Raw genomic sequence first — 27165 nt, 5'->3', positions numbered from 1 at the left:
AATCACAGAGGGGCAAGGGTGTTAACATTTAGTTATTTAAAAAAGGAAAATCAAACCCCTAGATTTGTACAAGACTTCATTAAATGGATTGTGAATACTCTTTGGTAAGATCTGTTAAAGTAAAACTTGTTCAACTGCAGTTCATCTATTGCTGCCTAAAAACTTCACAAAAACAAAACCCCACGAACAATGTGGTCAGACACAAACCGCACAGGAAATATATTCTGGAGGAAAAAGAAAGGTCTGAGCAGGGAATACAAAGATTTCTGAGCTAGCACTGACTGGAGCCAGTACATCCCTGTGACAAAACGTCCTGTGAATACAACAGCGCTGCTCCTCAGCCCCAGCTGCCTTTGTGTCTTTACACATTACACAAGTTGGGAGCAAAGACAGTAATTAAGAATTTATGATACAAAGCATAATAGAAGGAACAGATGAAACTAAGGAAGACTCCTGGGGCTACCCTCAGCAACTTTAGCTTTCCATGCCTGGAGAGAGCTGGAATCTTCTAATCGCCAGCTAGCTAAAATTTATGTCTTACAGAACTGCAAAATGCAACATACAGCCCCAACAGAAAACACAATATCATCATTGCTTTTTCTCTTTAAAAAGCAACTCCAAACAGCTGACTGCTCATTGTGACCAAAGGAAGATGGGACAGCACCCTTTAAGCATCCTGCAGGTGGCACGAAATGGTGCAACTCAACAACACACTCGCTGAAACAGGCAGGTTGAGCTTACCCCCAAATCTCTCCCTCAGCATCTGCTGGCACTGCTCAGCTCCGGCTATCCTGAGCTGCTCTCAGGTCACGCAGAAGCATCTCTGAGTGACAGCCAGAGCCACACCTTGCTAACACATCCAGGAGAGAGAACTCAAACTTGTGCCCCCTTCTCCTTACAGAGATTTTACATAAAACTGGAGTTGTCTGGGTCTCAGAGTAATTCTAGAGCTAAAGTGGTGATGGACATCAACTTTAGATCAGATAATACATGCCAACACTCATCACTGACCCAGGCAGGACACCTCCTTCTGCTCTACCCAAGGGTTTCCAACACAACACACTTTCTTCCTAAAACAGGACGCTACCTGCTTTATTTGTAACACCACCAATATATTTCTTTCTTCTTGAGATGGGACAAGCGATACATTACACAGGCCATCAAGCCACTGGCTGGAAGCATTAGAGCCTTTCGGGTATTGTTTTTCACCATGATGGTAAGAAATTTAGCTTACAATGGAAATAGCTACAGTAAACAAATAAGACTGAGATTAAGTCTTTTTTTTTGTGGGGAACAGGACATACTAAATAAATAGTCACTGAACAGACCAGTGCAATTGTCAGGAAAAAAGAACCCCTAACTCTCAACAAGTTGAGTGAGGTTTGTTACTCTTCATAATAGCACAGCTGCGCTGAGATCAGTCGGTATTTACTTACCTGCCTGCCTCTGTCAGGCCACCCGTTGATAAGTCTCAGTCCAATGTGGGGCTCAGGAGAAGTTGGTGATGATCTCAAGAGTGAGGCTGAAACACAAACGAGGTCAAATGCCGCCAATCAGCGCTGGCCGCGGGCACATCCCCGCCTGGCCGGACCCTCCCCGGGAAGAGCTCGCGCTGGAAACCCCCCCGAGGAGCCGAGGCGAACCACCAGCTCGCCGCCGGCAGGCCCTACCAGTGGGAGACCGCCCCCCCCTCCACATAGACGCCTATTCCCCCCACCTCCGGGGCCGACCCCCCACGTTTACGGAGGCCCCACCACCGCCACCCCGGGAGCTGTGTCCCCCCTCCTTACGGACGCCCCCCTTCTTCACCTCCGGGACCGTCTACCCCGCCTCACGGAGGCTCCCCCCCGCCACCACCCTGAGAACCGTACCTCCCCCCCCGCCAAGGCCGTTCCTTCCCCCATTATGGACAATCCCCCCCCCCCCCCCCGCTGAATAGTCCCCCTTCCTTTTACAGACGCCCTCCCCCAAAGACCCCTCCCCCACCTTACGGGCTCCCCCTCCGGAGCCACCCCCCCACCCCCGGCTACCCCGCTACCCACCCCCCCAACCCTCCGAGGCCGTGCCCCTCTTACGGGCTCCCCCACTCCTCACCCCAGCGGACGCCCCTCGCCGCCAGGCCCGGCCCGGGCGGGCCCATCGCACCGCTGGACCTAGAGCCACCAGGGCCTGGAGCCCCCACCAGTCCCAGGCCCGTCCGCACCACGCGGTGCACAACATCCGCCCCTTTCGCCGCCCGCGCCGAAAAGAGTGTCCCGTCCCGGGGCGGGGCTATGGGTACCTGCCCGGCAGGACCCCGTCATAGCTGTCCGCGCCGTTCGCCTGACTGGCGCCGGCCGGCTGAGGCGGCGCCGCGGGCGGGCGGGAGCAGGCGTTCCGGGAGGACGCCCCGCGGCCTGTGGGGGAGCCGGTGGCGGAGCTCAGCCCCGGGAGCTTCCCCTGGGAAACAGACCCTTTTCGTCCCTCATTAAAGGCGATTACTCTGATTGCGCTGTTAATTACCAACGTGGGGCACCGGCAGCCGTGATCCTTGCCGGGCGGCAACGCCATTTTGAGACTATACAAGAAATCTATAAATATATAATATTTATGTGTATATATATATATGTATGTGTAATATATAGTCTATATATCTGTAATGCTGGCTGGCATAGAGCAGTTGAAAATGAGGTCTCTTGTTTTGTTTTGTTCGGGGTGGGTGTTTTTTTGGGGGGGTCTGGGTTATGGATGTGAGGGGTTATGGAGTGGTGGTGGGGTTGTTTTTTTTTGGGGGGGGGGGGGGGGGGGGTGTGTGTGTGTTATTTTTTTTTTTAATTAGAGCAAATACTTGTCCAGCCTGTCACAGTGTTGATCGTCCCGCAGGTAAAGGAGGTGGCAGGTTACAGCCATTAAGCGCTTGGCCTTCAGTACATCTGCAGAGGACACGGAGTTGTGCGGGCGTGTGGGTCTGATGGAGGGCAGGAAGGCTCCACAGAAGGATCGGGCCAGGCTGGATGGATGGGCCCACGCCAATGGTGTGAGGGCCAACACAGCCAAGCACCGGGTCCTGCACTTGGGTCACATCGACCCCATGATTGCCTCAGGCCGGGGGCAGAGTGGCTGGAGAGCTGCCCGGCAGAAAAGGACCTGGGGGTGTTGGTTGACAGCTGGCTGAGTATGAGCCAGCAGCGTGGCCAGGTGGCCAAGGCGGCCAGCAGCATCCTGGCCTGTGTCAGCAATAGTGTGGCCAGCAGGACTGGGGCAGTGATGGTCCCCTTGTACTAGGCACTGGTGAGGCCCCACCTCGAGGGCTGTGTCCAGTTTTGGCCCCTCACGACTAGAGAGACATTGAGGTGCTGGAGCGTGTCCAGAGAAGGGCAACGGAGCTGGTGAGGGGTCTGGAGCACAAGTCTGGTGAGGAGTGGCTGAGGGAGCTGGGGGTGTTCAGCCTGGAGAAAAGGAGGCTGAGGGGAGACCTTCTCGCTCTCTACAGCTCCCTGAAAGGAGGGGGCAGCCAGGGGGGTCGGTCTCTTCTCCCAAGGAACAGGCCATGGGACAAGAGGAAACGGCCTCAAGTTGCACCAGGGGAGGTTTAGGATGGATATTAGGAAAATTTTCTTCACTAAAAGTGTTATCAAGCATTGGAACAGGCTGCCCAGGGCAGTGGTGGAGTCGCCATCCCTGGAGGGATTTAAAAGCCGGGCAGACATGGTGGTGAGGGACATGGGTTAGTGGTGGTTTTGGCAGTGTTGGGTTAATGGTTGGACTCAATGATCTTAAAGGTCCCTTCGAACCGAGACAGTGCTATGATTCTGTGGTTCAGTAAGGCAAGCGGAACGCAAGCTGTGACAGGATGTCTACTGCCCAGAGTGGGGGTGACAGGGACCATGGTGGAGCAAGGGCGTTTTGGTGAGCAGCTGCAGAGGAAATCACAGAGGGGTTCAGGTGGGGAGGCACCTCTGGAGGCCACCTACTCCAGCAGACCATGTCCAGGTGGGCTCTGACTGTCTCCAACGATGTAGACTCCACAGCCCATCTGGGCAACCTGTGCCAGGTTTTGACCCACCCTGGCAGTAAAAAAAAAAAAAAAAAAAAAAAAGCATGTTTCCTTGTGTTTCTAGTGGGATTTTGCATGTTTTAATTCATGCCTGTTGCCTCTTGCGCTGTGAGTGGGCTCCCTCCGCTTCCTTCCATCCCCTCAGGTGTTGATGCGCATTGACAGGATCCCCCCGAGCCTCCATGGCCTGAACCGTCCCAGATCTCAGCCTCGTGCTCCAGACCCTCTGCCGTCACCACGGACTCTCTCCAGTACATCCAGGCCTTGGACACGGGGATCCCAGCGCCGGACACTGCACTCACCAGCAGCCAGCCATTTCCAGGAGGTCTGGGGAAGGTGCGTTCTGCCAGCGCTGAAAGAAGGGCCATCCATGGTAAAAAATCTCAGAAAAATTCCTCCTTCCCAGCTGTTCTTGCTGCAGATGTCGTTAAATACATTGTCCTGGTTTGAGGGACACAGGTCTAATTTCTCTTCTAACGCTTGGGAAAGCTGCACTTTTACAAGACTCTAGTGTCTGAATTTTGAAAATATTTACTTTAGAGCTAGCTCTGGTGGGCAGGTTTCAAGGTCTCAGTGTTTTCGAGCTCACTAGGTGCAGGGATGAGGAGGAGTGAGACCTGGGCACTTGACCCAAGCTGCCAACAGGGTTATTTCATGCCGTGAATGTCACATTCAATAAAAATTAGGAAATTTGCTGAGGAGTTCTCTTTTCCTTGATGGCTGCAATCCTGAGAACTCCTCGCCCCAGTGCCAGAGCCCAGAGCCCTTCCCTTCCTCCCAAAGCCGCAGCGCTGGCAGTGTCCAATATTTGCTGTCCCCTGCGGGGAGTGCACGGCTTCCTGATGATGGAACAGGCTGGGTACAAACCTTGTGTGTTTTATGTTGGTATCAGGATCAATACTGTTCTTTAGTGTCAGTTATCTAGTCTTAGCCTATTAAATCTGTTTATATTTCAGCCCTCGGGTTTCCTTGTTTTTTCCCCAGTTCTCCTTCCTGGGTGGGGAGGGGTCACCGTGTGACAGAATAATTGTCTAAATATATTGTCTAAATTGTGGGTTTCTCAAACTATAATCATGTACTAATGGAAAGGAATAATAGGTTTAAATATACTGGATTTGAAATAAACGCGATGCCTGAGGAAAAGCTACGCACTTCCACTTGCCTCACCCTGACAGAGCACTGCCTTGCTCAGGAAGCGAGGTGGTGAGAGGGGCCGCGCTCCGGGAAGCCGGTATTCTCTTACTGGGCAGCATCTAAATCCTTGAGGAGAGAGGCGGCAGCGCAGGGCTTCGGGGCGCTGAGCTGGGAGGGCTGTGGCGGAGAGCAGCAGGGCCGGAACGCGCCTCGGACACTGCACAACTCGCCTGAAATACAATTTAAACGATGGGGCAAGCAAAGCGAATAAAAGCAACCGCACCTCTCTGCTTAAAAGTAGTTGTGGTTTTTTTTTTTTATTAGAATGCAGCGATGCCTGTTGGAAACAACATTTTGATCATCTAATTTTACAGTGGAAAAGCACTGCGTTGCGAGGTTCTCATTTCTTGCCGCTTATTGTATCTGGGGTAATACCCGAGCTTAGAACAGTGCCGTTATAACTGAACATAAGGCAGTTTCCTACAGGTTCTCCCACATGGGACCAGTTAAAATGAAAACACACTTAAAATTGAACGATCATACTTCTTTTTTCCTACGTTGATAAAAACACGTACCTGAATTTCTCAAGAGCTGTCCTTAACGTTCATCCACGAAGAAGAAATCTTGCTTAAGGCATAAGCAAACGGATGTTTTCTTCATAAACGCTACGGCCTTCTTGGAGGCACAGAGATAAATGCGTTAAAGGACAATTTCTGTCTGCCGGATTCAGAGGACTGAGATGGCTGAGTCACAGAAAAGCAGCCCTATTATACTGTATGTTTTGAAAACAAAAACTAGTTTCTGGACGCAGGTAAAAATACAGATAATCTGCAAGTAGTAATAACACCACTGTTTGAGAAAAATAACACCAATCTGTGTTGTAATTTATGAGACTGTACGTTTCTGAAAGGTCCATAAGTCAGTATATAGTCACTTCCAATTTTTTTAAAAGACGCAAGTTGCTAAAGGCCACAAACCCCCACTGTAAGCATATTTATTTTAGCAAGTGGTGATGTAGAGACCATGTGCTGCAGCATGGCATTCCCGAGGAAGCAGAACCGCTTTTTTAGATTTCCCTGAGATTTATTAATTTGAAATCCGCCCAAACTCCAGGGCTAAAGGAGGGGGAGCAAAACTGTATCATTATAAACAATACAGAAACACCTAAAATCCAATTCCTTCACAGACCAAAAAAAGAGAAATTAAAAAAAAATCTGAATTTTGTGCACTTTTTTGATCGTATAAATTTTCCAGGGAAGGTGTTTACCTCTTCTCCCACCAAAAGCCAAAGATCTGAGTGAAAGAGAGTGAGTGGGGAAAGACGACCACCAATCACTTTGGAATTCAGAAACGTTTAGAAAACACCAAGTTTGCTAGTCAGGAGGCACGAAGTGAGGGAAGGGGCGGGGAGTACAGAAGTGCTGCTTAATTGCATACGCAACAGAAAGATTTCGAAGGAAAAGGCGTTTTTCCAGGCCTTTCTAATTGGACTGCACAAAAGTCTTCTTCCATGAGAACACAGGACTACAGCGGCGCCAGCCGTACTTGAAACACCTCTTTAAGCCTTGTATTTGCCAACGTGTTCACGAGCAATGATCATCCTTTGGATCTGAGCGGTTCCCTCATAAATCTGCAAAGTGGAATTAAAGTAATGTTAGCTGAACATTTTTAAAAAAAAATATTTTAACGGGTCTTCCTACGCTTGTAAGCCTTTGTAGCACTAATCCAGGGTCGATCAGTGTGTGCAGAAAGACAGAGAAAACCAAAAAAAAAATCCAGCGTGACTTGAGTAACAACAGTGGGCTAATCCCAGAGGAGACATGGACAGTCTTGCTCTCTCACACGCTCCCATCAAAGCTCAGGAAGGCTCTCAGGAAATTAACGGACACAGTGGGTGAAGAACAATGGGGAAAATGTCTTATCCGGGGAAGAAAATACCTAATTTAGGCTTTACAAAGGGGTTTGGTTCGTAAGGCGATGGGAGTAGCTGCAAGAATCCCTGCCAATTAAAGACGGGAAGTTTTCTGAATTGGAGAAGTTAAGTCACGAGGGCCTGTCCCAGCAGCCTGGATCTGCGGCCAGACAGACGCCCAGAGCACAGCCTGGACATGTAAGAGTGTTACCAGTAAGCGCCGCAGCACAACTGTGTCACCCTGAGAAATACCAAATATACGGCAGAAAAGAACAGGTGGAAAACAAAGTTTCTTTACAGGAAACATACGGCCAAAAGCATTTACCGTCTGGAACTGGGCAGAAATATAGTGATGCGCAATCAAGAGACACGGATGAAATAATTGTAAAGACAAAAGCCTTTCCTGTATTCTTTTGGGAATGAAGGGGAGCAGAAAAACACCAAAAAAAAAAGTAATACTAAATCAAAACCAAAAAAGTCTATCTAGCCAGGCATTCATGACAGATCAGTGTAATGGAAACTCTAAGTAACTGGGATCCTGTAAAATGAGTTTCAGCTTTCAAATAAAACTTCTAACCCTCCCACCCTCTTTCTCTAGAAACATATGGAACCCCCCAGGAAAAAAAGCCCGATCATAACAAAGTTCAGTTGCTCATTCATTTCCTCACTTGCAGGAGCGCAATTAGGGCTAAGAACCTTTTGATTCCAAAACAGCAGTTTTCTATCCTAGAACAGAAAAATTCGTGGCCAGTGAGAATACTTTTCATTTTAAAGTCAGCTGTAAGAGAAACTTCAACCACCCAGAATCTCACGGATGGCAGCGGTTACAACCAACATTACAGAGCACAGGCCACATGCATTTCTTGATATCGTCTATTTTTATATGTTTTATCCGGTCACTAGTAATGTCAGAAAGAGGTGAAAAGATACAAAATTACCGGGTTTCCTGAACATAATTAAATCGCGTTTGCTGAATAAAGCACTGTAGCTTAGTATTTGCTAAGAGCAGAATTACGACATCGAATAATTTCCTGGTAATAAAACTGCAGAAAAAGATTTGGGGATTATGGGTGACTACGGGCTAAACATCAGTAAATATGAGCACATTTTGCTGTTGAGTTTTGTTGTTTGTTTTGTTTTTTTTTTAAAAAAAAAGGCGCAGCGCTCTGGGCTGTGTCACACCTCTGCTAATACGTGCAAGATAATTAATCCATGACACACAGCGCTGGTGATATCTTCACTGAAGTAATCTGCCCGGTTTATGACACCAGAGTTTCAGACAGAAGTGTTAAAGCACAGCAAGAAGCGATGACGAGAACGTACATAAACCACCTGCACTTACAGAACCCCCCAGCACGCATTGCTGTTTTCATCAGTGTTCTCTGCAGTGTTGTTTCCTAAGGGTCCAAAAGCTTTGGAACAAAGAGTGCAAGAATTTGAATCAAGTGCAAGAATTCTCGAGTCCGAGAGTTACCACATCAGAAAAACAAACCCACACCACAAACTTTATTTATCTTGCGTGGGTCAAGTTATTGATCTAACGCAAAGAGTTTTGCATGAAAGAATTTGCCTGACTTGAACGCCCTTTCTTTAAATGGATTATTGCTCTCATCCATGAAACTTTTTTTATATACGTATATCATGATTGCAAGTAAGCAGCCATTAGTTTGTTTTATATAACATGGATGCATTACTATAAAGATGACGTTCTCTTGTTTACTTACCTGGTAGATTTTAGCATCTCTCATTAGTTTTTCTACAGGATATTCGGTATTAAATCCGTTCCCTCCAAAAATCTGCACTGCGTCTGTAGCCACTTGGTTGGCGACGTCTCCAGCGAAGGCCTTTGCAATGGAGGCGTAGTAGGTGTTCCTGCGACCAGCGTCCACCTCCCAGGCAGCTCGCTGGTAAGCCATGCGAGCCAGCTCCACCTTCATGGCCATTTCAGCAAGCATGAAAGACACTGCTTGGTGCTGCGGGTGATGGAATGCACTGGGTTAACACCGCCCGCTGAAAATTCCACGGCATCCGAGAAGAATACAGTCTTCTCAATTTCTTAGTTTGCAAATTTAACACGCTGGGGAGATTCGACTTGAGGAGTTGTACCGAATTTGGATCAGGCTCTCATAACTGTATGTTGAATTAGACTTTTAATTCTAAAATTCATGTAGTCACAGAGATCAAGTACTGAATTATGAAGTTGTGCTTTACTTTTTATGAGATCTGTATTTAGTTTGATGTTTATTGGTATTTCTTTCGGCCTGGTAAGCAGCGTGACCAGCGATGCATTCTATTAGTCTTAATACCGTTGAGTCTTGTTTCACGTACCTCAAGGAGGTTTTTTCCTTCCCTGAACTTCCCTGTGCATTAGCGTTGAAGAACTTAAGTATGGCCTGACAGTCCACGAGTTTCAGGGTTTGGGGCAGAGTTTGCTTTGTGATTTTACTATTGTCATTAATAAATTATTGAAGAATCCCAGGAGTTACTGCAAAGCTACATTTACTTATATAGCACTGACCTATGCACTTGAAAACAAGCAATGGCAGAGATAATAAATCACACATACTAAATATCAAGGAATGACCTTGAAAATTCACTAGTAGTGCATCTGGTATGAAAACAGAGCTTTTCGATATATTCATTTTCATATATTTAACTTACTTCAACAATTGGTTTCCCAAAGGTTTTTCTCTCCAAAGCATATTTAGTAGCTTCATCGAGCGCTCTTTTTGCCAACCCAACAGCACCAGCTGCTACCTGAATTAAACACAGTACAGAGTGAAAATCAGAAATTCCTATCATATTTATGAAGTAACTTATTTCTGATACTTACAGGTGGTCTGGTCTTATCAAAAGCTCCCATTGCGATCTTGAAGCCAGCTCCTTCAGCTATTAACACGTTTTCTTTTGGCACTCTTACGTCTTCAAAGACAATACCCCTTGTATCAGAGCAGCGCTGACCCATGTTCATTTCCTGAAAAGGGAAGTTTACAGACGGGCAACTAAATTACATTCTTCCAAGGTACAACACGTTTTCATTCCTTAGTTTCCTCAAAGCATAAAGAAAGCTCCCCCCTCCCCGCCCCCGTCAAACACTACATTTTTATCTAAAAATCACCACATACACACCAAATACTAGTTCTGCATTTACTGATCCGCATGCCCTTTATTTCTCAAAGCTGGGCAGTTTACTTTCTTCGTTTGTGAAATTAATTCTGTAGCTGTAATCACTCGTTCGTGTTTTTCTAGTTCAATTATATCCTTTTGAGATGAGAGAGGAAAAAGTAAAGAACCTAAAACGCAGGCAGTAGTAAAATGCAGCTGTACTACAAACACACAAATAAATAAATGAGATGTTCAAGATTTCCGACTCCTTTCCTAATGTTCAATGTCCAATTTTCCCTGCTACCAAAAATAGTACTTTCTTCTTTCTTTCTCCTTCTTTTCTTTCTTCCTTCCTTTCTTTCTTTCTTTTCTTTCTTTCTTTCTTTCTTTCTTTCTTTCTTTCTTTCTTTCTTTCTTTCTTTCTTTCTTTCTTTCTTCCTTTCTTCCTTTCTTCCTTTCTTCCTTTCTTTCTTTCTTCCTTTCTTCCTTTCTTTCCTTTCTTTCCTTTCTTTCCTTTCTTTCCTTTCTTTCCCCCCTCAAACAAGAACTCGCCCAGTGTCTCAGAGGCCCGTTCCCTGAGCAGGAGAAGCTAACATTAAAGCACGCCATGTTTACGGTTAGTTGTCCACCTTACTGCTTACACTTTCAAGGCTTGCTACTTCATTTTAATTGGCACTTGTCAATTAAGTGGGTGGCAAAGATTCTTTTGCAGCTCTGCAAAGTCATCTTACTTGAGACCACTCTGAGTAATTCCTTATCTGAACTAATGTAATTACTAAGTACGTCTCATGAATAGTTTCTGTGTGCTGTGGAAATGGAAAGATCATTGAGCACATGAAAACATTCGGTGGCTTAACAGGCTTTTTTCTTTGATGGCAATTTGATGCATTACGGATTTGGAAGTGAATAGTAATTCCTGGCTTGTCAAATCAGAGATCGCTGCTCACCTTTCTTCCAATTTGGATTCCAGGGGTATTTGCTTCCACAATGAATCCAGTAAAGGCTTTGCTTGCAGGAGCTTTTGGGTCTGGATCGGTACGAGCTAGCAAAAAATACCTAGTGGAAAACAAAGAAGAAGGGAGTCAGTTTATCCTCACAATTAACAAGCAGATACTTTTTTAGCTCGTATGTTAAATATTTTTATGTGCGTTTGTACCATATAATACATCTATCAGTAAGTTAACAACCCTTCTTTCTTGGACCTTCCAAAAATAAAGCGAAAGGGAGTGAGGGAGAGGAAGTGGCAGTGCACCTCTTACCACAAAAGTCAAGATTTAAAAAAATTACTTCAGATCAACGTGCAAAGGTTCTGCACCTTTTCCATGTAATCCAAGTCTTAATAATACGATCAGCTTCACAAATAGTACAAAAGAAACGCATTCACAGCACAGACGTGAAAATTGTTATTTAGGAAATACAGTATTGCTTACAGAATGTTATGTTATCCTCTTGATTTCAAACATCATAATTTTATTCTTCTCAGTATAAGCTTTAAGTAAGTTTTTTTCTGTTAGAAGTTAAACAGTTGTAAATCACATTTATGGTGTTCAGTAAGATGAAAAGATAGCTGGTAGATTCTCTTTGATGGTTCTGCCTTAAACCAGGAAATAAATAACGAGAAAATTCAGCTTTATCCATAAATGTATAAAGTTTTTCCTCTTGAATTCGAAAGAATTTATGTGTTGGGGATGAGCACGATCTTATGTGAGACATGATGAAAGAGGTCGATATTGTAAAGCACGATCCATAGGCACCACAGCAAAATCTGGATTCTTTGACACTTGGAAAATATCTTTCCTTAAGAAAATGAAAGACAAACTCCCGGACTGTGGTGTTGCCTATCTTCACTAAAAGTGAGAGATGTTTCCAGTAGAATCAGAAGCAACTGGTCTGGGTCAGCACACTCACAAAGCAAGGTCGCTGGTAACATGAGCCTCTCGAGCACTTTGCGAGTTAACTCATACTGCTGCTGCCCTTCCCTGAAGAGAAAGCGGAATTGATTTTGTTTGATAGCAGCAAAATTTGAGAGGCATTTTTGAAGGGAGTCTTGTCATCGCTCAGTTTCCTTTTTAGGCACTGCACAGCACTTGGGACTGCTTTCTCATACCTTGTCCTGACAAAGTGGTCACTGATTAAAGCGCAGTGCGATGAAACATAATGAGCGTTCGGATTTATAGCAGATCTTTAAAGAAACACCAGCATCTACCTTGGGTTGTGGGGGGGGAATGACACATGTCAGTATAGAACAGAATAACAGAAAGTGGAAGGTGAGTCAAAAGTCAACACACCAGTTTGCTTTCCCACCATTTGTGATCCACATCTTCTGGCCATTAATAACGTATTCATCTCCTTTCTTCTCAGCCTTTGTTTTTATCCCAGCCACATCAGAGCCTGCTCCGGGCTCTGTTACACAGTAAGCCTAAAAGAAAACAAAACACAAAATCTGGGGAAAGGTTTTAAATTAACTGCACGGAGAACACCAAAATATGACAGCAAACAACCCCAACAGCTGTCTGAGCAAGAATCCAAACACGCTAAGGTTAATTTTCCTTATAAATCCATAATAATACTTAAAATTGTCTTTTACTTTAATGATATACAGGACCATTCTGTACTTTTTAACAAGTCATCACTTCCTCATGCTTCGCAAACTCTGATAGAAAAGCTAAGGATCTCTAAAATCTGAAAATAAGAGCACAGGGTAACATTCTACGGTTACTGTGCGCTCCATTTTATGAGGCTTAGTTGTTCAGATTTTAACCCATTGCACGTGAATCTTTACTCCTTCCCGTGTAACAAGTACTGCTTAGGTAATATTTAAGGTTCGTAACTGCAGTTTAACGCCCATCTGAGTTGAGTGTGTGCTCATATAAGCCTTGCATTTTTCTTAAACTCCTACACCTTCTCTTGAAAGGGAAATGAAAGGTATTAATTTTCAGTAAGTGACTTAGGATAGTTTTCCAGGTAACATCTTCCATTTGCTTATTGAATATATCTAGTTCAATATTCCTTGTCTTTCAGTAAATACCACTGTTAATTTACAAACTAAAACAGGCTAAGTTGTGAGTAGGTATCAGTATTTTAAACAAACAAACCAACCAACCTGATTAATATGATTTAGGAACATTCCACAGTGTTCCTAAGCTATACTTACACACATCATTGGCTCCTCTGTCATTCTTCCTAAGTATTTCTTCTGCTGCTGCTCATTTCCCGCAATGATTACTGGCATTTGCTGCAAGAAAATGGACCATTAATTCACCTTTTCAAAGGGCACTGCTTCTAGTTTAGAGGAGGTAAGAAAAGACAGAACTCACCCCGAGGGAGTTCGCCTCGATGGCCGTTTGGACGCCCGTACATCCATAGGCTAACTCTTCCGTAATAAGGCAAGCTTCAAAACTGCCGAGGCCAAGGCCACCTACAGTTGAAATATTTGACTAAAATTAGTTAAAAGTGGAACTTGGGCCCCTGGCTCAGGCTGCCCAGAGAAGCTGTGGCTGCCCCATCCCTGGAGGGGTTCAAGGCCAGGTTGGACAGGGCTTGGAGCAACCTGGTCTGGTGGGAGGTGTCCCTGCCCAGGGCAGGGGGTGGCACTAGATGGTCTTTAAGGTCCCTTCCGACCCAAACCATTCTCAACCCACCCCAACCCACTGATACCATTATGGTATCAGTGATTTACAAAATTTACTTATCAAAAACACATTCCCCCACGTCCATTTAATTGAGCACGGTGTTCGATTAGGCCTTCCCATCCAAGCTTTCTAAATGAAGTTTCGTCAGATTAGTTAACAGGTGACTTTGGAAGGACAGCTCGCCGTGCCAGGCTGCTTGCCTTCTTGCTGTGGGCCATGTTGCACTGAACGGCAAGAATGTACCACTGGAATCTTTTGACTACTTTACATCTGAGAATTTTTTTAAGAGTTCTTATGAAGTAGAGAAAGGGCCACAGGGGCTACCACAGCGCTTAGAAATAAAAACCCAAAGCATCTGTATTGGTCAGAAAACCAACCCAGTGGTCTGTTTCTGACACAAGCCAACACTTTGGGAAGTGCATAAAAATACAGTAACACTACAGCAATACTCCCTCAAAATATTTTCCCCAGCCTTCAGGTGACTTCCTCAGCCAAAAGGATCTTCGGTGTCTTTGTCAGCTAACCCCTGATAGACACTTCTGTGAATTTGCCCGGTCTCTTTTTGAACCTGTGTACAATTTTAGCATCGGTATCATCCAGGGGTAATGAGTTTCCCAAATTAACCCTGCACTGAGCGTAAAACCATCTCCTTTCGTTTATCCTGAGCCTGCTGCCTTCGTTTGTTGCCTTCTGGTTGTGTGAAGGGGACAACGAGCCATGGATCCCTCTTCACGCACTCCATGACACTGGCATTTCAGGTGTTTCTCACACAGAAGCTGTTCTCTGTCTTTTATCATCTTTGTCATCCGTTTAGGAACCTTCTCCACTCCCACAACACCCTTTTGGGGTGGAAGGATCAACACATTAAAGAGGCAAGAGCAGTCTGGATTCAAGCAGCAGCAGAATTATGGCTTCTGCTTTTTTTTTGTCATTCCCTCCTTAATTTCTGATCTTACAGTTACGGTTTTGACCACTTCTGGGCATCATGCTGACATCTTCAACAAACTATATATTATAACCCCAAAAATATCTTCTTTCTTTTTTGGTTTTTTTTTTTAGAGGTAGTAACTTGTTCAGAAGACACTGTTTTATTTAGGAAGTTTGGATTGCTTCTTTCCTTCCTTGTGTGCATCATTTTTCCTATTTTGAATTTCCATCTGCCGTTTTAACAGTCACCTGGTTTCACAACCTTCTCTACAGCTCTTTGCACCAGCCTCACCTTTCCTATACTGAATAATTTAGGATCATCAGTAAACTCTGTGGCCTCACTATTGATGTCCTTTTCCAGATTATTTCTAGATATTCCAAATAGCACAAGCACCAACAAGACCATGCCGCTGATTTTTCTGCTGTGAAACCTGATGATTTTTCAAATTCATTTTGGAAGTTCCAGCATTTTTATACCAAGCAGGCAGCTCCTGTTCACACACTTATTAGCTACTTCAGAGAACCCTAATTATTTTTTGTGCCATGACTTCCTTTTACAAAAACCCTTCGTTTGTGTATGTCCACTCTAGCTGTACTTCACCTTATGTGTTCGTTATTTACACGGCGTATCAGGCTCATTGGTATTTTCCCAGCTCTCCCTCGGGAGAGCCTGTAAATGGTGTCCAATTTGTCACTTTTAAGTTTTAATTTAATAATGGAGCGATTACACATTGCAATAATCCAGCTATTTCAGCCGTGAGTTTCCCTAGAATTTGTGATGGAGTAAATGTCATCATCACAATTGCTCCTTTCGTCTCTTTGTGCCTTAGCCTCATTAATTACATTTTTGATACAAGTTATACACTCTGATGAGTCTTCAAAAAAAAAAATAGGGTCTGCTATGGACATTTCCACAAATTCTTTTTCACACAATACAGATGCAATAAAGAAAATCTAAAAATTTTAACATTTTTTACCCTGGTCAGTCACATACCCAAGCACTGCCAAAGCACAGCTGTACCTCATGTCACCGAAACTGGAAAACTGTCCTTCTGGAAAAAACTCTTAAATTGCTGCAGCCTGCGTCAGAGACTAGATCAAAATACGACTTTCCAATTTCTCTGCCTCCGCAGCTGAGGCGGTGCACCAGGGGAACATCAGTCAGTTGTAATTGTGGTAGAAAAACTGGTTGTAAGTTACTAAATCGTGATCTGTCTAATTTGTTGCCGGATTACATCCTCCCCTAATAACATTTGTATGTGTCAACCCGCCTACTGATTAAATTTACAGTGCTCAAGCATGCAACTCTTCATTTTATACAGAACGCATAATTACACATATAAAAATCCTCCAAGGCCTTTTCTTTGTTTCATTTTACAGATTAAAAAGAATGTTTACTTACCACAGCTTTCTGGTATGTGTGAATTTATAAGACCGAGTTCCCAGGCCCGTTTTATGAGCGGAAGAGGATACTGAAATAGAGAGGGAATGTCACTGCCTGATTCATCACAGTTGATGTTTTAAATTTTACACAGGTTAAGATAAAAATCTATTTTTCCTCTATTCTATGGTAAATTTACCTCTCCAGTTTTGTCATACTGTGCAGCAACAGGAATAATTTCCTCCAAAGCAAATTTACGAGCAGTAGCTTGGAACTCTTTCTGTTCATCAGTAAGTTCTATTAAAAAAAGAAAAGTAAAAAATAAAGTCACAAATTCTGTACTCTCTGCCAGTTGTCAGACTGTGAGAAAAGAAAAAAAACCACAAGTCTCAGGTCCTTCCAGGACAATTCAAACTGTGAGGACCCACCGTCCTGGGCCTCTCCAGAAACCAGAGAAGCTCAGCTTCCTCCTTCATCTGGAGAAAACCTCCACTCATCTCTAACGAACATGTACAGTGCACTTAATTACTTCTGACGCAATTATTCACAAAATACTGAAAATGCAGAAGGACGTACCATGTACCATAAAATGCAGTACCAACAGAAATGAGAAGCTGGCTGTGCTAATTGAATGAAGGAGACGGAGGCAGATAAATGTTCCTTCTTTGACAGTTCTGGCTACCCAGTTCCAAACATCTACCTGCTGACCCACTAAATTCACTTTTACATACATAATACACCAAGATGAGGATGAATTCTTTACAATCAAGTTCAACTAAGGCTACATACAGTTATTTTAACGTTTTAAAAGCCAGCATGAGATAATTATGCAAAGCTAAGGCAACTTTGGCAATGAAAAAAGCTCAAGACAGATGTTAGTTTAAAAAGGAAGAAAATCTCATAAATATCACACGCATACCTGGAGAAAAACATAATTTTGGTTTGCGAACACTTTTAAAAAAAAGAATAGAAATCTATTCAGAATAAACACCTTCATTGTAAATTCATGCCAAACGGCAATACAGTTGGTTTGGTTTTTTCCTAACACTGCAATTTGTCCTTAAGCATTGTACTTCTTGTAAAAACTGCAGTACTTACCAAAGCTAAAGCCAGCTCCAGGTTTGCTTATGTGTACGTTTTGAGCAGGTTTACTAGAACGTGCTCTCCATCCGTGGCCTGCAATGGTTCGGAGCATCTGCTAAAGAGAAAGAGAAGATGAGGTGTAAGATCTTTGCAGCTCAAGTCTCCTAAAGCCACTAGCCCGGCTGCAGCACAACTGCAGAACGAAGCATGAAGAACACGGGCAATGACAAGTATCAACACAGCGAAAAAGAAGTATTTTCAGAAAATACCGAAAACATCTATAAAGCTAAAAGGTGAAGAAATGCAGGAAGACCACTGCTAGGCGTAGAAGCTCTGAATACTGAAGAGGTAAGTGAGTGTATTAATGGTTCAGGATTGTATTTTCCAGTAGGCAATGTATTACTCATCTGGAGTTTTCCCAAGCCACAGCCATTACAAAACGGTACGTTGCTTTCTCACCTCAGTTTTACCTTCTTGCCTCAGCTTTCTTAGCTAACTGTTACCACCACTACATAGAAAAAAACAAACCAATCAAACAATACCCACAAACACCTAGAGAGACCTCAGTCCTCCCAACTTTTCATACCTTATTTTACCTGGAAACAGACAAGAAGATAAGGTTGAGGAAAAGCCAGGTAATTGTAATGACTTTTTTTTTTAATTAAGGATGACCCAGTCCCATATAACTTTGTCACCAAAAAGTTTTGTCTAAACTAGCAAAAGTCCTAAATTCAATATAATGCTAAAGGTGACACCCTAAAAGAAAGAAGCTGCCAAATTCATGCTAGAAAACCCAAGTCGATCATGGTTTTCGTACCTGAGTGGTGGGCAACACTGACGGTTACTCTGAAAACACCCAACACTGCCCCCAACAAATAGAAATACGGATTGGAGAGGGGGGTTCATACCTGGAGGTGGCACAAAGGGGTGACAAAGGACCACAGTTCACAACATGTAGGGATTTGGGCAACGACCTGCCCGCTCTGCCAACCTCCCTGTCGTTGGGTGGATTCAGCGACAAGTCCCCAGTGGCCAATGTCGCCGGGGGCCATGCTCAAAGCCAACTCCTCGCGCATTACACCAGCTCTGCCACCCTTGGAAATGCGGCCGCGGCACGATGGTTGGTGGGGGCTGAACTCCAACCACTGATGCCCAAAGCATCACCCCTGGTCTGTGAGGGACCGGCTGCCGTCAGGTGGAGCTGCCTTCTCTGACCTCCAGCATCACTGTGACGCTTTGGGAAGCATCTGCGTCCCACCGGGGGACATGGCAAGGCTGCCCGAGGGAAGGAATCTTAGAATCATAGCATTGTCTCCGTTCGAAGGGACCTTTAAGATCATTGAGTCCAACCATTAATCCAACACTGCCAAAACCACCACTAACCCATGTCCCTCACCACCATGTCTGCCCGGCTTTTAAATCCCTCCAGGGATGGCGACTCCACCACTGCCCTGGGCAGCCTGTTCCAATGCTTGATAATCCTTTCAGTGGAGAAATTTTCCCCAATATCCATCCTAAACCTCCCCTGGTGCAACTTGAGGCTGTTTCCTCTTGTCCCATGGCCTGTTCCTTGGGAGAAGAGACTGACCCCCCTGGCTGCCCCCTCCTTTCAGGGAGCTGTAGAGAGCGAGAATGTCTCCCCTCAGCCTCCTTTTCTCCAGGCTGAACACCCCCAGCTCCCTCAGCCACTCCTCACCAGACTTGTGCTCCAGATCCCTCACCAGCTCCGTTGCCCTTCTCTGGACACGCTCCAGCACCTCAATGTCTCTCTAGTCGTGAGGGGCCAAAACTGGACACAGCCCTCGAGGTGGGGCCTCACCAGTGCCTAGTACAAGGGGACCATCACTGCCCCAGTCCTGCTGGCCACACTATTGCTGACACAGGCCAGGATGCTGCTGGCCGCCTTGGCCACCTGGCCACGCTGCTGGCTCATACTCAGCCAGCTGTCGACCAACACCCCCAGGTCCTTTTCTGCCGGGCAGCTCTCCAGCCACTCTGCCCCCGGCCTGAGGCAATCATGGGGTCGATGTGACCCAAGTGCAGGACCCAGCGCTTGGCCGCGTTGAAGGACACAGCTGCTGCCCAAGGGAAGGACATGGCTGCCTGAGGGAAGGATGGACACGGCTGCCCAAGGGAAGGACGCAACTGCCCAAGGGAAGGATGGACATGGTTGCCCGGGGGAAGGATGGACACAGTTTCCCAAGGGAAGGACACAGCTGCGTGAGGGAAGGAGGGACACGGCTGTCTGAGGGAATCACAGAATCACAGAATTGTAGGGGCTGGAAGGGCCCTCTGGAGATCATCTAGTCCAACCCCCATGCTAGAGTAGGGTCACCTTAGAGCAGGTCGCACAGGAATGCGTCCAGGCGGGTTTGGAATGCCTCCAGAGACAGACACTCCACCACCTCCCTGGGCAGCCTGTGCCAGGGCTCTGCCACCCTCAAAGTAAAGAAGTTCCTCCTCATGTTTAGGTGGAACTTCCTATGCTTAAGTTTGTGCCTGTCCCTGGGCACCACTGAAAAGAGCCTGGCCCCATCCTCCTCACACCCACCCTTTCAGTATTTATAAGCGTTGATAAGATCCCCCCTCAGCCGTCTTTTTTCCAGACCGAAGAGACCCAAATCCCTCAGCCTTTCTTCATAAGAGAGGTGTTCCAGTCCCCTCAGCATCTTGGTAGCCCTTTGCTGTCCCCTCTCCAGCAGTTCCCTGTCCTTCTTGAACCGGGGAGCCCAGAACTGGACACAGTGCTCCAGGTGCGGCCTCACCAAGGCAGAGTAGAGGGGGAGGATGACCTCCCTCCACCTGCTGGCCACACTCTTCTTGATGCACCCCAGGATGCCATTGGTCTTTTTGGCCACAAGGTCCCATTGCTGGCTCATGGTCATCCTGTTGTCCACCAGGACTCCCAGGTCTCTTTCCACCAAGCTGCTCTCCAGCAGGTCAGCCCCCAACCTGTCCTGGTGCATGGGGTTATTCCTCCCCAGGTGCAGCACCCTACACTTGCCCTGGTTGAATTTCATAAGGTTCCTCTCTGCCCAACTCTCCAGCCTGTCCAGGTCTCTCTGGATGGCGGCACAGCCTTCCGGTGTGTCAGCCACCCCTCCCAGCTTTGTGTCATTGGCAAACTTGCTGAGTCTGTCCATTCATCCAGGTCATTGATGAATGTATTGAACTGACCCCTGGGGAACACCACTCGTCACTGACCTCCGACTGGACTCTGCGCCCCTAATCACAACCCTCTGAGCTCTGTCTTTCAACCAGTTTTCAATCCACCCCAGTGTCCAGTCACCTAACCCACACTTTCTAAGCTTCCCTGTGAGGATGCTTTGGGAGACCATGTTGAAAGAAGGAAGGAGGGACATGGCTGTCTGAGGGAAGGATGGACACGGTTGCCCAAGGGAAGGACACGGCTGTCTGAAGGAAGGAGGGACATGGCTGTCTGAGGGATGGAGGGACACGGTTGCCTGAGGGAAGGACATGTCTGCCCGAGGGAAGAAAATGGCTGCTTGAGAGAAGGATGGACACAGCTGCTGCCCGGGGAAAGGAGGGACATGGCTGTCTGAGGGAAGGATGGACGCATCTGCCAGAGGGAAGGAGGGACACGGCTACCCGGGGGACGGAGGGACAGACACGGCTGCCTGAAGGAAGGAAGGAGGGACATGGCTGCCTGAAGGAAGGAAGGAGGGACATGGCTGTCTGAGGGAAGGAGGGACGGACACGGCTGTCTGAGGGGAGCAAACGGCTGCCCGGGGAAAGGAGGGACATGGCTGTCTGAGGGGAGCAAACGGCTGCCCCGGGGAAGGAGAGACAGACGCGGCTGTCTGGGGGAAGGAGGGACGGCTGCCCAGCCGCCCCGTCCCAGCGCCCTTCACCCTTCCCCCAGTTCAGGAGCCGGGCGGGGAGCCGGGGGCGGGCGGGCGCGCAGCGGGGGCTGCCCGAGCCGTGAGCCGCCCTGCTGCCCGGGGCGGGGAGGTCACCCACAACTTCTTACGGCAGGAACGCTCTTAATTCCTAGGGGGAGGGTTAGTACTTCAGCAAACAGCTTTCACGGACGGCGTATCAAAGCATGCCACCGGCGGCGCAGCCGAGTCCGCCTCGGAGGCCGTGAGGGGAGGCAGGGTGCCCGCGAGGCCGATGGCGGACTGGGAGCCCGCGGGGCCGATGGGGGCTGGCAGCGCCCGCCCGGCTCCCCCCCCGGCTCTTCACCCTCCAGCGTTCCCCGTTCCCCCCTCCCTCGGGCCGCTCACCCGGCTGGCTGCAAACGCGGACATCTTGGGGAGGGCTCGCGGCAGTGCCGGGCCGCGGAGGCGGGGCCGAGGGGGGCCGGGCCTGCCCGCCCCGGCCCGGGCGGGTCCGGACCCCGCGGGCCCGAGGGGCCTTTGCGCCCTCCATTTCCCCGCCCGCAGCCGCTGACGCTGGTAACATCTTTATTTTTATTTTTTTTTGTTTTAAAACGTGAGGTTTCATGGCGGTCTGAGGCACCGCCGGGAGGTGTGCGGGGGGGGGGAGACGGGGCTGTAAAACGCTCCCGGCTCCGGCTGCACCCAAAATCATCAATCTTGCAAATTATCAGCCCTTTTTTTTTTTTTTTTTGTATTATTAAAATTAAGTGGATTAAAGCGGTGTTACTTCAAGCTTTATTAAAATACGCTTTGGAGAGAAATTTGATTTCTCTATGAGCAACCTCCTTTGGTACGAGATTTTTAACCGAATTACTGAGACGTGAAGCCCCTTTCTCTGAAAGCTGGGTTTTGGGGCAGCGTTTTAATTTTGCATGACGGTTCCAGGTAAGGTGTGCCAAGTATTTTTAGTTGCGTTGTTGCCTGGGTGTGTTGGGTTCTGGGTTGCTGGGTTTGTTGCCGACGGCTGTAACTGTTGATTTTGTACCTACCGCAGCAGAAAGGCGTTAGGAGGAAGCTGGCCATGTAAGAGTTATTTTTTGGCACACTTATCAGGAGATTAAAAAGAAGCTGATGGTAATCTCGTACAGGCTTTGTACTGACGTGACTCCGGGCATTTACTGACTGTAGTAAGTACTGATTTTTCACTCCATTACCAGTGGATTTTTTTTCTCCCTGTACTTTGAGAGCAGTTGAGTAAAAGGGGATTTGTAACTTTGTTATTAAAATATTTCATGAAGATTTTTGTGTGTTCTTCTAGCTTTAAATGGAGTCTCAAGGACACGGAATTGTGTGGCTTTGGGGCTTTTAAATATCATCTCTCAAGCCTGCGTTCTGTGTGGCATCTTACATGGTGGTTCTCCATAGGTCGTTCTTCTGACTATGGTGTGGTACTCCTGAGCAGACCACTTTTTATTCATGTATTATTTATCTCTTATTTGTATAGTTGCATACCTCATATCTCAGTATTCCTCAGTTCATTTAACATCACAACAGCCCTGTGATGTAGAGAAATATATTCATCCCATTTTACCAATAAAGGTTTTAACAGTTTTGGTTTTTTTTTAATGAGCAGTGCAGCTTTTACTGTGAGTACGCTAACGAGGATTCCACCCACAACGCAATTCTAGAGACAGGTAGGCGGGTCAGTATCACAAAATCACAGAATGGTTTGGGTTGGAAGGGACCTTAAAGATCACCCAGTGCCACCCCCTGCCCTGGGCAGGGACACCTCCCACCCGACTGGGTTGCTCCAAGCCCCGTCCAACCTGGCCTTGAACCCCTCCAGGGATGGGGCAGCCACAGCTTCTCCAGGCAACCTGGGCCAGGGGCTCACCGCCCTCAGAATGAATTTCTGCCTGAGATCTCATCTCAGTCTCCCCTCTTTCAGTGTAAAACCCTTCCCCCAAGTCCCATGGCGCCCCTCTCTGATCCAGAGTCCCTCCCCAGCTTTCCTGGAGCCCCTTTAGGGACTGGAAGGGTCTGGAAGGTCTCCCCGGAGCCTTCTCCAGGGTGAACCCCCCCAGCTCTCTCAGCCTGTCCTCGCAGCAGAGGGGCTCCAGCCCTCCCAGAATCTCCGTGGCCTCCTCTGGTCCTGCTCCAACAGCTCCATGTCCTTCTGCTGTTGGTGGCCCCAGAGCTGGAGGCAGCACTGCAGGGACACCTATAAGAATGCCATAGGCTAAGGACCTTTACTAGTTGCTGGAAGGGATTTAGATACAGCCGGGATTGGAACTGTTATTTCTAAGCGTCTTCAAGCTTGGGATCCATAACCCTTTGGCAAGTAAAGAAGCTCCTTTAATTTGGGGTACAGAGGGCGAGAAGGTCCAGCCGCGGCAGGGGTTGAACTGGCTGGAGGCAGGAATGCCCGGGTGAGGTTTCCCTTGGTGGTGAGGGAAGGAGCAGCCTGGTCTTGCAGCCACCGTGGAGCACGAGGCAGCCCAGGGACCACCTGCGGGCAGCAGCGCTGGGCTGGGGATGGACCCCCGGCCCCATGCTCACAGGGTGGGTGCAGGGTCCCAGGGCCCACAAGGAATCGGCTCCTGCCCCCTCTCTGCAGACCCCTCACAGAACTGCTTGTGGTGGTAGGACTCTGCCCCAAGCGTTGCTCATTATTTTATTTTTTTTTAATATATATTTAAGCCCAGATATGTTCAACTCACCTCAAGGGGTACATTAAAAAAATCCCCAACGCTGCTAAGTATTTGGGAAGAAAGGGATATCTGCCAGAGCCTGAACCGCTCGAACCTTGACTTCCCGAGTTGTTTAGTGAAGAAATGACACTAGACGTTTCTGTTAGGCACATCTAGTGTTTGTAGCCTTTCTTACAGAAGAAGGAAATAACAGCCTCTCTCTTTCCTTTTTATTTCTTGAACTCTTTTGTAAGAACTCTAATATTCCTTATTACTCTGCCATTTACTTTTACTGCAGTGTAAATGACAACCTCCGCAGTCCCGTGCATTGTTAGACTGGAATCCTCTTTTATACCAACCACCAGGATACCTCACGCTTGTTGCTGAGATGTATAAATTAGCAAGAAAACATAGTAAAAATATTACACCACAAAATATATTTCATTCCTTAAAGCTAGCAATTCTAATCTAGGCTGAAGTGTTATTTTTTTAGTAGTAGTTATAAATGTTTTACAGTTTGTTTGTTGTTGTTGTTTTTTTTTTAAATTATTAGGAACAAACTGTATTCTGTCATTTGCTAGTGAACCATTATTCTAGAAATGGAACGCAATTTGAATGGTATGCAGGGACTGATGTAGTGCAATTTACTGAAGCTACTGCCATGAAAGAACATTTTAAAATATAATTAAAATATTTTCAGGTATGTTTTTAGCTTGTTCGATTCCTGAGTATCACAAACATTACTTCATTTCACATTGTCAGTCTTTTATTTTTAATTACAAATCCATATCTCCTCCTAGCCTTGGAGGCTTTTAATTTGACTACTGCATGTAAACACATGGAATTTTTTTTTTTAATGTCATAAGAAGGTACGGGGTTACATTTCTATGACGATCTAACATGAACTATGAAGAAAAAGAAGGGTTGGACATACCATTTGGTTGCGTCTGGTAGTAATGTTGGCTTGTCTGGCTTTGTGAAGACAAGGACGGTCAGAGCAAGGCTCAGAACAAAGCTTCTGCCTCGTCCCCTGGAGGAAAGGTCCTGACCTTTTCCAAAATATGATGAAGTTTGGTGTAGGGCTTTTCAGGACTAACTGCGTTAAGGAACAAGGACTTAGGAAACCATCTAAGTTTGTATTTCACCTGCGTGAAACATAGAGGAGTTAATTGTTAAAAGACATACAGTTTTAAACTAGAGCAGGGTGGGTTTAGATTAGATTAGACATTAGGAAGAAGTTCTTTACAATGAGGGTGGTGAGACACCGGCCCAGGTTGCCCAGAGAGGTGGTAGATGCCCCATCCCTGGAGACATCCAAGGCCAGGCTTGATGAGGCTCTGAGCAACTTGATCTAGTTGAACATGTCCCTGCTGACTGCAGGGGGTTGGACTAGATGGCCTTTAGAGGTCCCTTCCAACCCAACACATTGTATGATTCTGTGATTCTGTGCTGCAAGGACCAAGTGCCGGCTGCTGGTGACACCCCTGTGTGTGTGAGTGGAATTTGGTGCCAGCTGCTGGTGGCAGACCAAGGGTGGAGTGTCCCTGAGCTGTGGTGTCAGCTACCGGAGCCAGTGGGCTCCCAGCGCAGGTACTGGAGCAGTGGGCTCCCAGCGCAGCTGCGGGGGCAAATGGGAGTCTTTAATCTCCAGCCACTGCAGCAGGGCGGGTCTGTGTCCCCAAAACCAGACACTGGGCGGGTGTGGAATGAGTGAGGGGCTCCGCGCCGGCCCCTGGAGCGGAACCGTGGGTCACAGCCCCTGTGCCTGGGGGAGGTGAGGGTCTGTATCTCCCCAGCTGTGTGTGCTGGGGGGGGTTGTACTCACCTGGAGCCCCTCTTTCCCATCCCGTGTCCCCGCCACAGCTCCCCCGGCCATCGGAGCCCTCACGCAAGGGAGGGCACTTGCCTGTCCCCTTCCCTGCTCCCGCTGCTGCCGTCGGGGACAGATGTGACACACACGGGGGTGGCAGAGGCGGTGCAGGAGGAGGGATGTGCTCCTCTGCATTGACCCCCCCCGCGGTGGCAGAGAGCCTGGAGGGGCTGCGCTCTGTGGTGCAGCCCTGTGCCAGGAGCAGTCCCCAGCTGAGACACAGCCCCCTCTTCCCCCATCCCAGCCTGCAGCCTCGCAGGAGCCATCTAATGCTGCTTTCCGAATGGCCTGCCCCCAGGATGTGCTGGTGCAGGGGGTCACACCTCCCCAGGTGCTGGACTTTGCACTTCGGGACTTTGCAAACATAAGAAAATACTTTCTTTCCTGTGAGCTACGCTAGCTGCCCAGAGGAGTTGTGGATTCTCAGTCCTTGTGTTACCAAAGACAGGCCTCTGCTTTGTTTCTAAAATGATCGTTTCTTACTAACCTTCTTATTGTGTGAGAAAGTAGCTAATTACTGACCTTCTTACTGTATACAAAAAACCAGTTATTCACTGAGCTGATGTTACAGATAGCGATAATGAGGAGACAGCCAGAAGTAGCTCATCACCAAGGGTGTGATCACAAGAAGTAGTTAATCACCTCAAGGTTCTTCTGTACATCAAGTATGTACGCCTGTACCAATTAGGATAGAGTTACAGCTACTTGAAAGAACATCCTTATTATCTTCAAGAAGTTGGCAAACTTACAGCAAACTTTTACTGTCCTGAGATGACTCAATGCCTTAAAAGGATAACGTGAGGAAGGGTCTCCTTACCCAAACGACCACCGAGACACTCATGCTTGCGCAGAAGTGTTTTGCTGACGTAGCAAAATTTGGTATGTGTGTACAAAAAGACTATTCAGTCATCCTAATGAATATGTAAGCTTAGGTGGAGTTATGTATTAGGTAGGCGGAATAATGAGAATATTTTGTGTATAAATAATGGGTGAATATCCCCGGTAAGGGGTGCTAGGTTTGTGGGTTTTTCCCCCTAGCACCCGACAGCGAATAAAGCAATATCTCCTCTCTGAACTACTTTTGGTTTCGAGGGCTTTCATTTCAGGTAGCACTTGGAGGTATTCAAAACCTGATGGGACGTGACCTAGGCAGCCTGCCCGAGCTGACGCGAGGGGTTTGGTTCCTTCCCAGCGCAGCTGTTCTGTGATTTGGTGCTTCTGTGAATCCTCCCCCTGGCTCCTTCGGGCACACCTGGCTTCTCTACATGGTTACAGGTACAAACTGCTGCTTGTTCACGCCAAAGTCCCCGTGCGACACAAGCGATCCTTAATCCTGTCACTACACACACAGAAGAACAGCAAGGCAGGAGGAGGAAGTACCTGGACACGTATTTACAGGGATTTACTGGAGAAAAGAAGAGGACGTCTCTGCGGCTCAGGGAGTTCCTACTTTGCCACTGCGATGTTGTTTGTCGTGGACTGAAAACCAGACCCTGGAAAGATTTCCTGGGTGCTATCCCTAGGGATTGTCTGGAACTAGGAGAGCCCAGAGA

General features: G+C 47.1%; 1 protein-coding gene, 1 long non-coding RNA gene and 1 other non-coding gene across 5 annotated transcripts; 1 reads left to right on the top strand and 2 right to left on the bottom strand.

Annotated features, from left to right (window-relative positions):
• Positions 1 to 927: 927 nt before the first annotated feature.
• Positions 928 to 1012, bottom strand: LOC134509773 (small nucleolar RNA SNORD45). The gene has a single exon (XR_010069427.1). It is a non-coding gene; the product is annotated as a small nucleolar RNA SNORD45 (small nucleolar RNA).
• Positions 1013 to 6148: 5136 nt separating this feature from the next.
• Positions 6149 to 21511, bottom strand: LOC134509647 (medium-chain specific acyl-CoA dehydrogenase, mitochondrial-like). 3 transcript variants are annotated; one of them, XM_063322229.1, is made up of 12 exons: positions 21458 to 21511; positions 17226 to 17325; positions 16327 to 16424; positions 16149 to 16218; positions 13505 to 13605; positions 13342 to 13422; positions 12476 to 12606; positions 11135 to 11243; positions 9916 to 10056; positions 9744 to 9839; positions 8807 to 9055; positions 6149 to 6800 (listed from the first exon to the last, which is right to left on the bottom strand). In XM_063322229.1, exons 1-12 carry the CDS (start codon positions 21479 to 21481, stop codon positions 6729 to 6731), a joined length of 1272 nt encoding a protein of 423 aa, XP_063178299.1. In that variant the 5' UTR covers positions 21482 to 21511; the 3' UTR covers positions 6149 to 6728. The 3 variants fall into 3 exon arrangements, with proteins under 3 accessions (XP_063178299.1, XP_063178300.1, XP_063178298.1); XM_063322230.1 differs by having other exon boundaries at positions 17226 to 17322; positions 21458 to 21496; XM_063322228.1 differs by lacking the exon at positions 21458 to 21511 and adding an exon at positions 18119 to 18442.
• A 6-nt stretch (positions 21512 to 21517) lies between these two features.
• LOC134509649 (uncharacterized) lies at positions 21518 to 22663 on the top strand. The gene is made up of 2 exons (XR_010069368.1): positions 21518 to 22239; positions 22371 to 22663. It is a non-coding gene; the product is annotated as an uncharacterized LOC134509649 (long non-coding RNA).
• Positions 22664 to 27165: the final 4502 nt, after the last annotated feature.

The sequence above is a fragment of the Chroicocephalus ridibundus genome, unplaced genomic scaffold (assembly GCF_963924245.1).
Source record: "Chroicocephalus ridibundus unplaced genomic scaffold, bChrRid1.1 SCAFFOLD_26, whole genome shotgun sequence".
NCBI lineage: Eukaryota > Metazoa > Chordata > Aves > Charadriiformes > Laridae > Chroicocephalus > Chroicocephalus ridibundus.
Note: the sequence above shows the minus strand (reverse complement) of the source record. Positions and strands in the feature narration are given on the sequence as shown.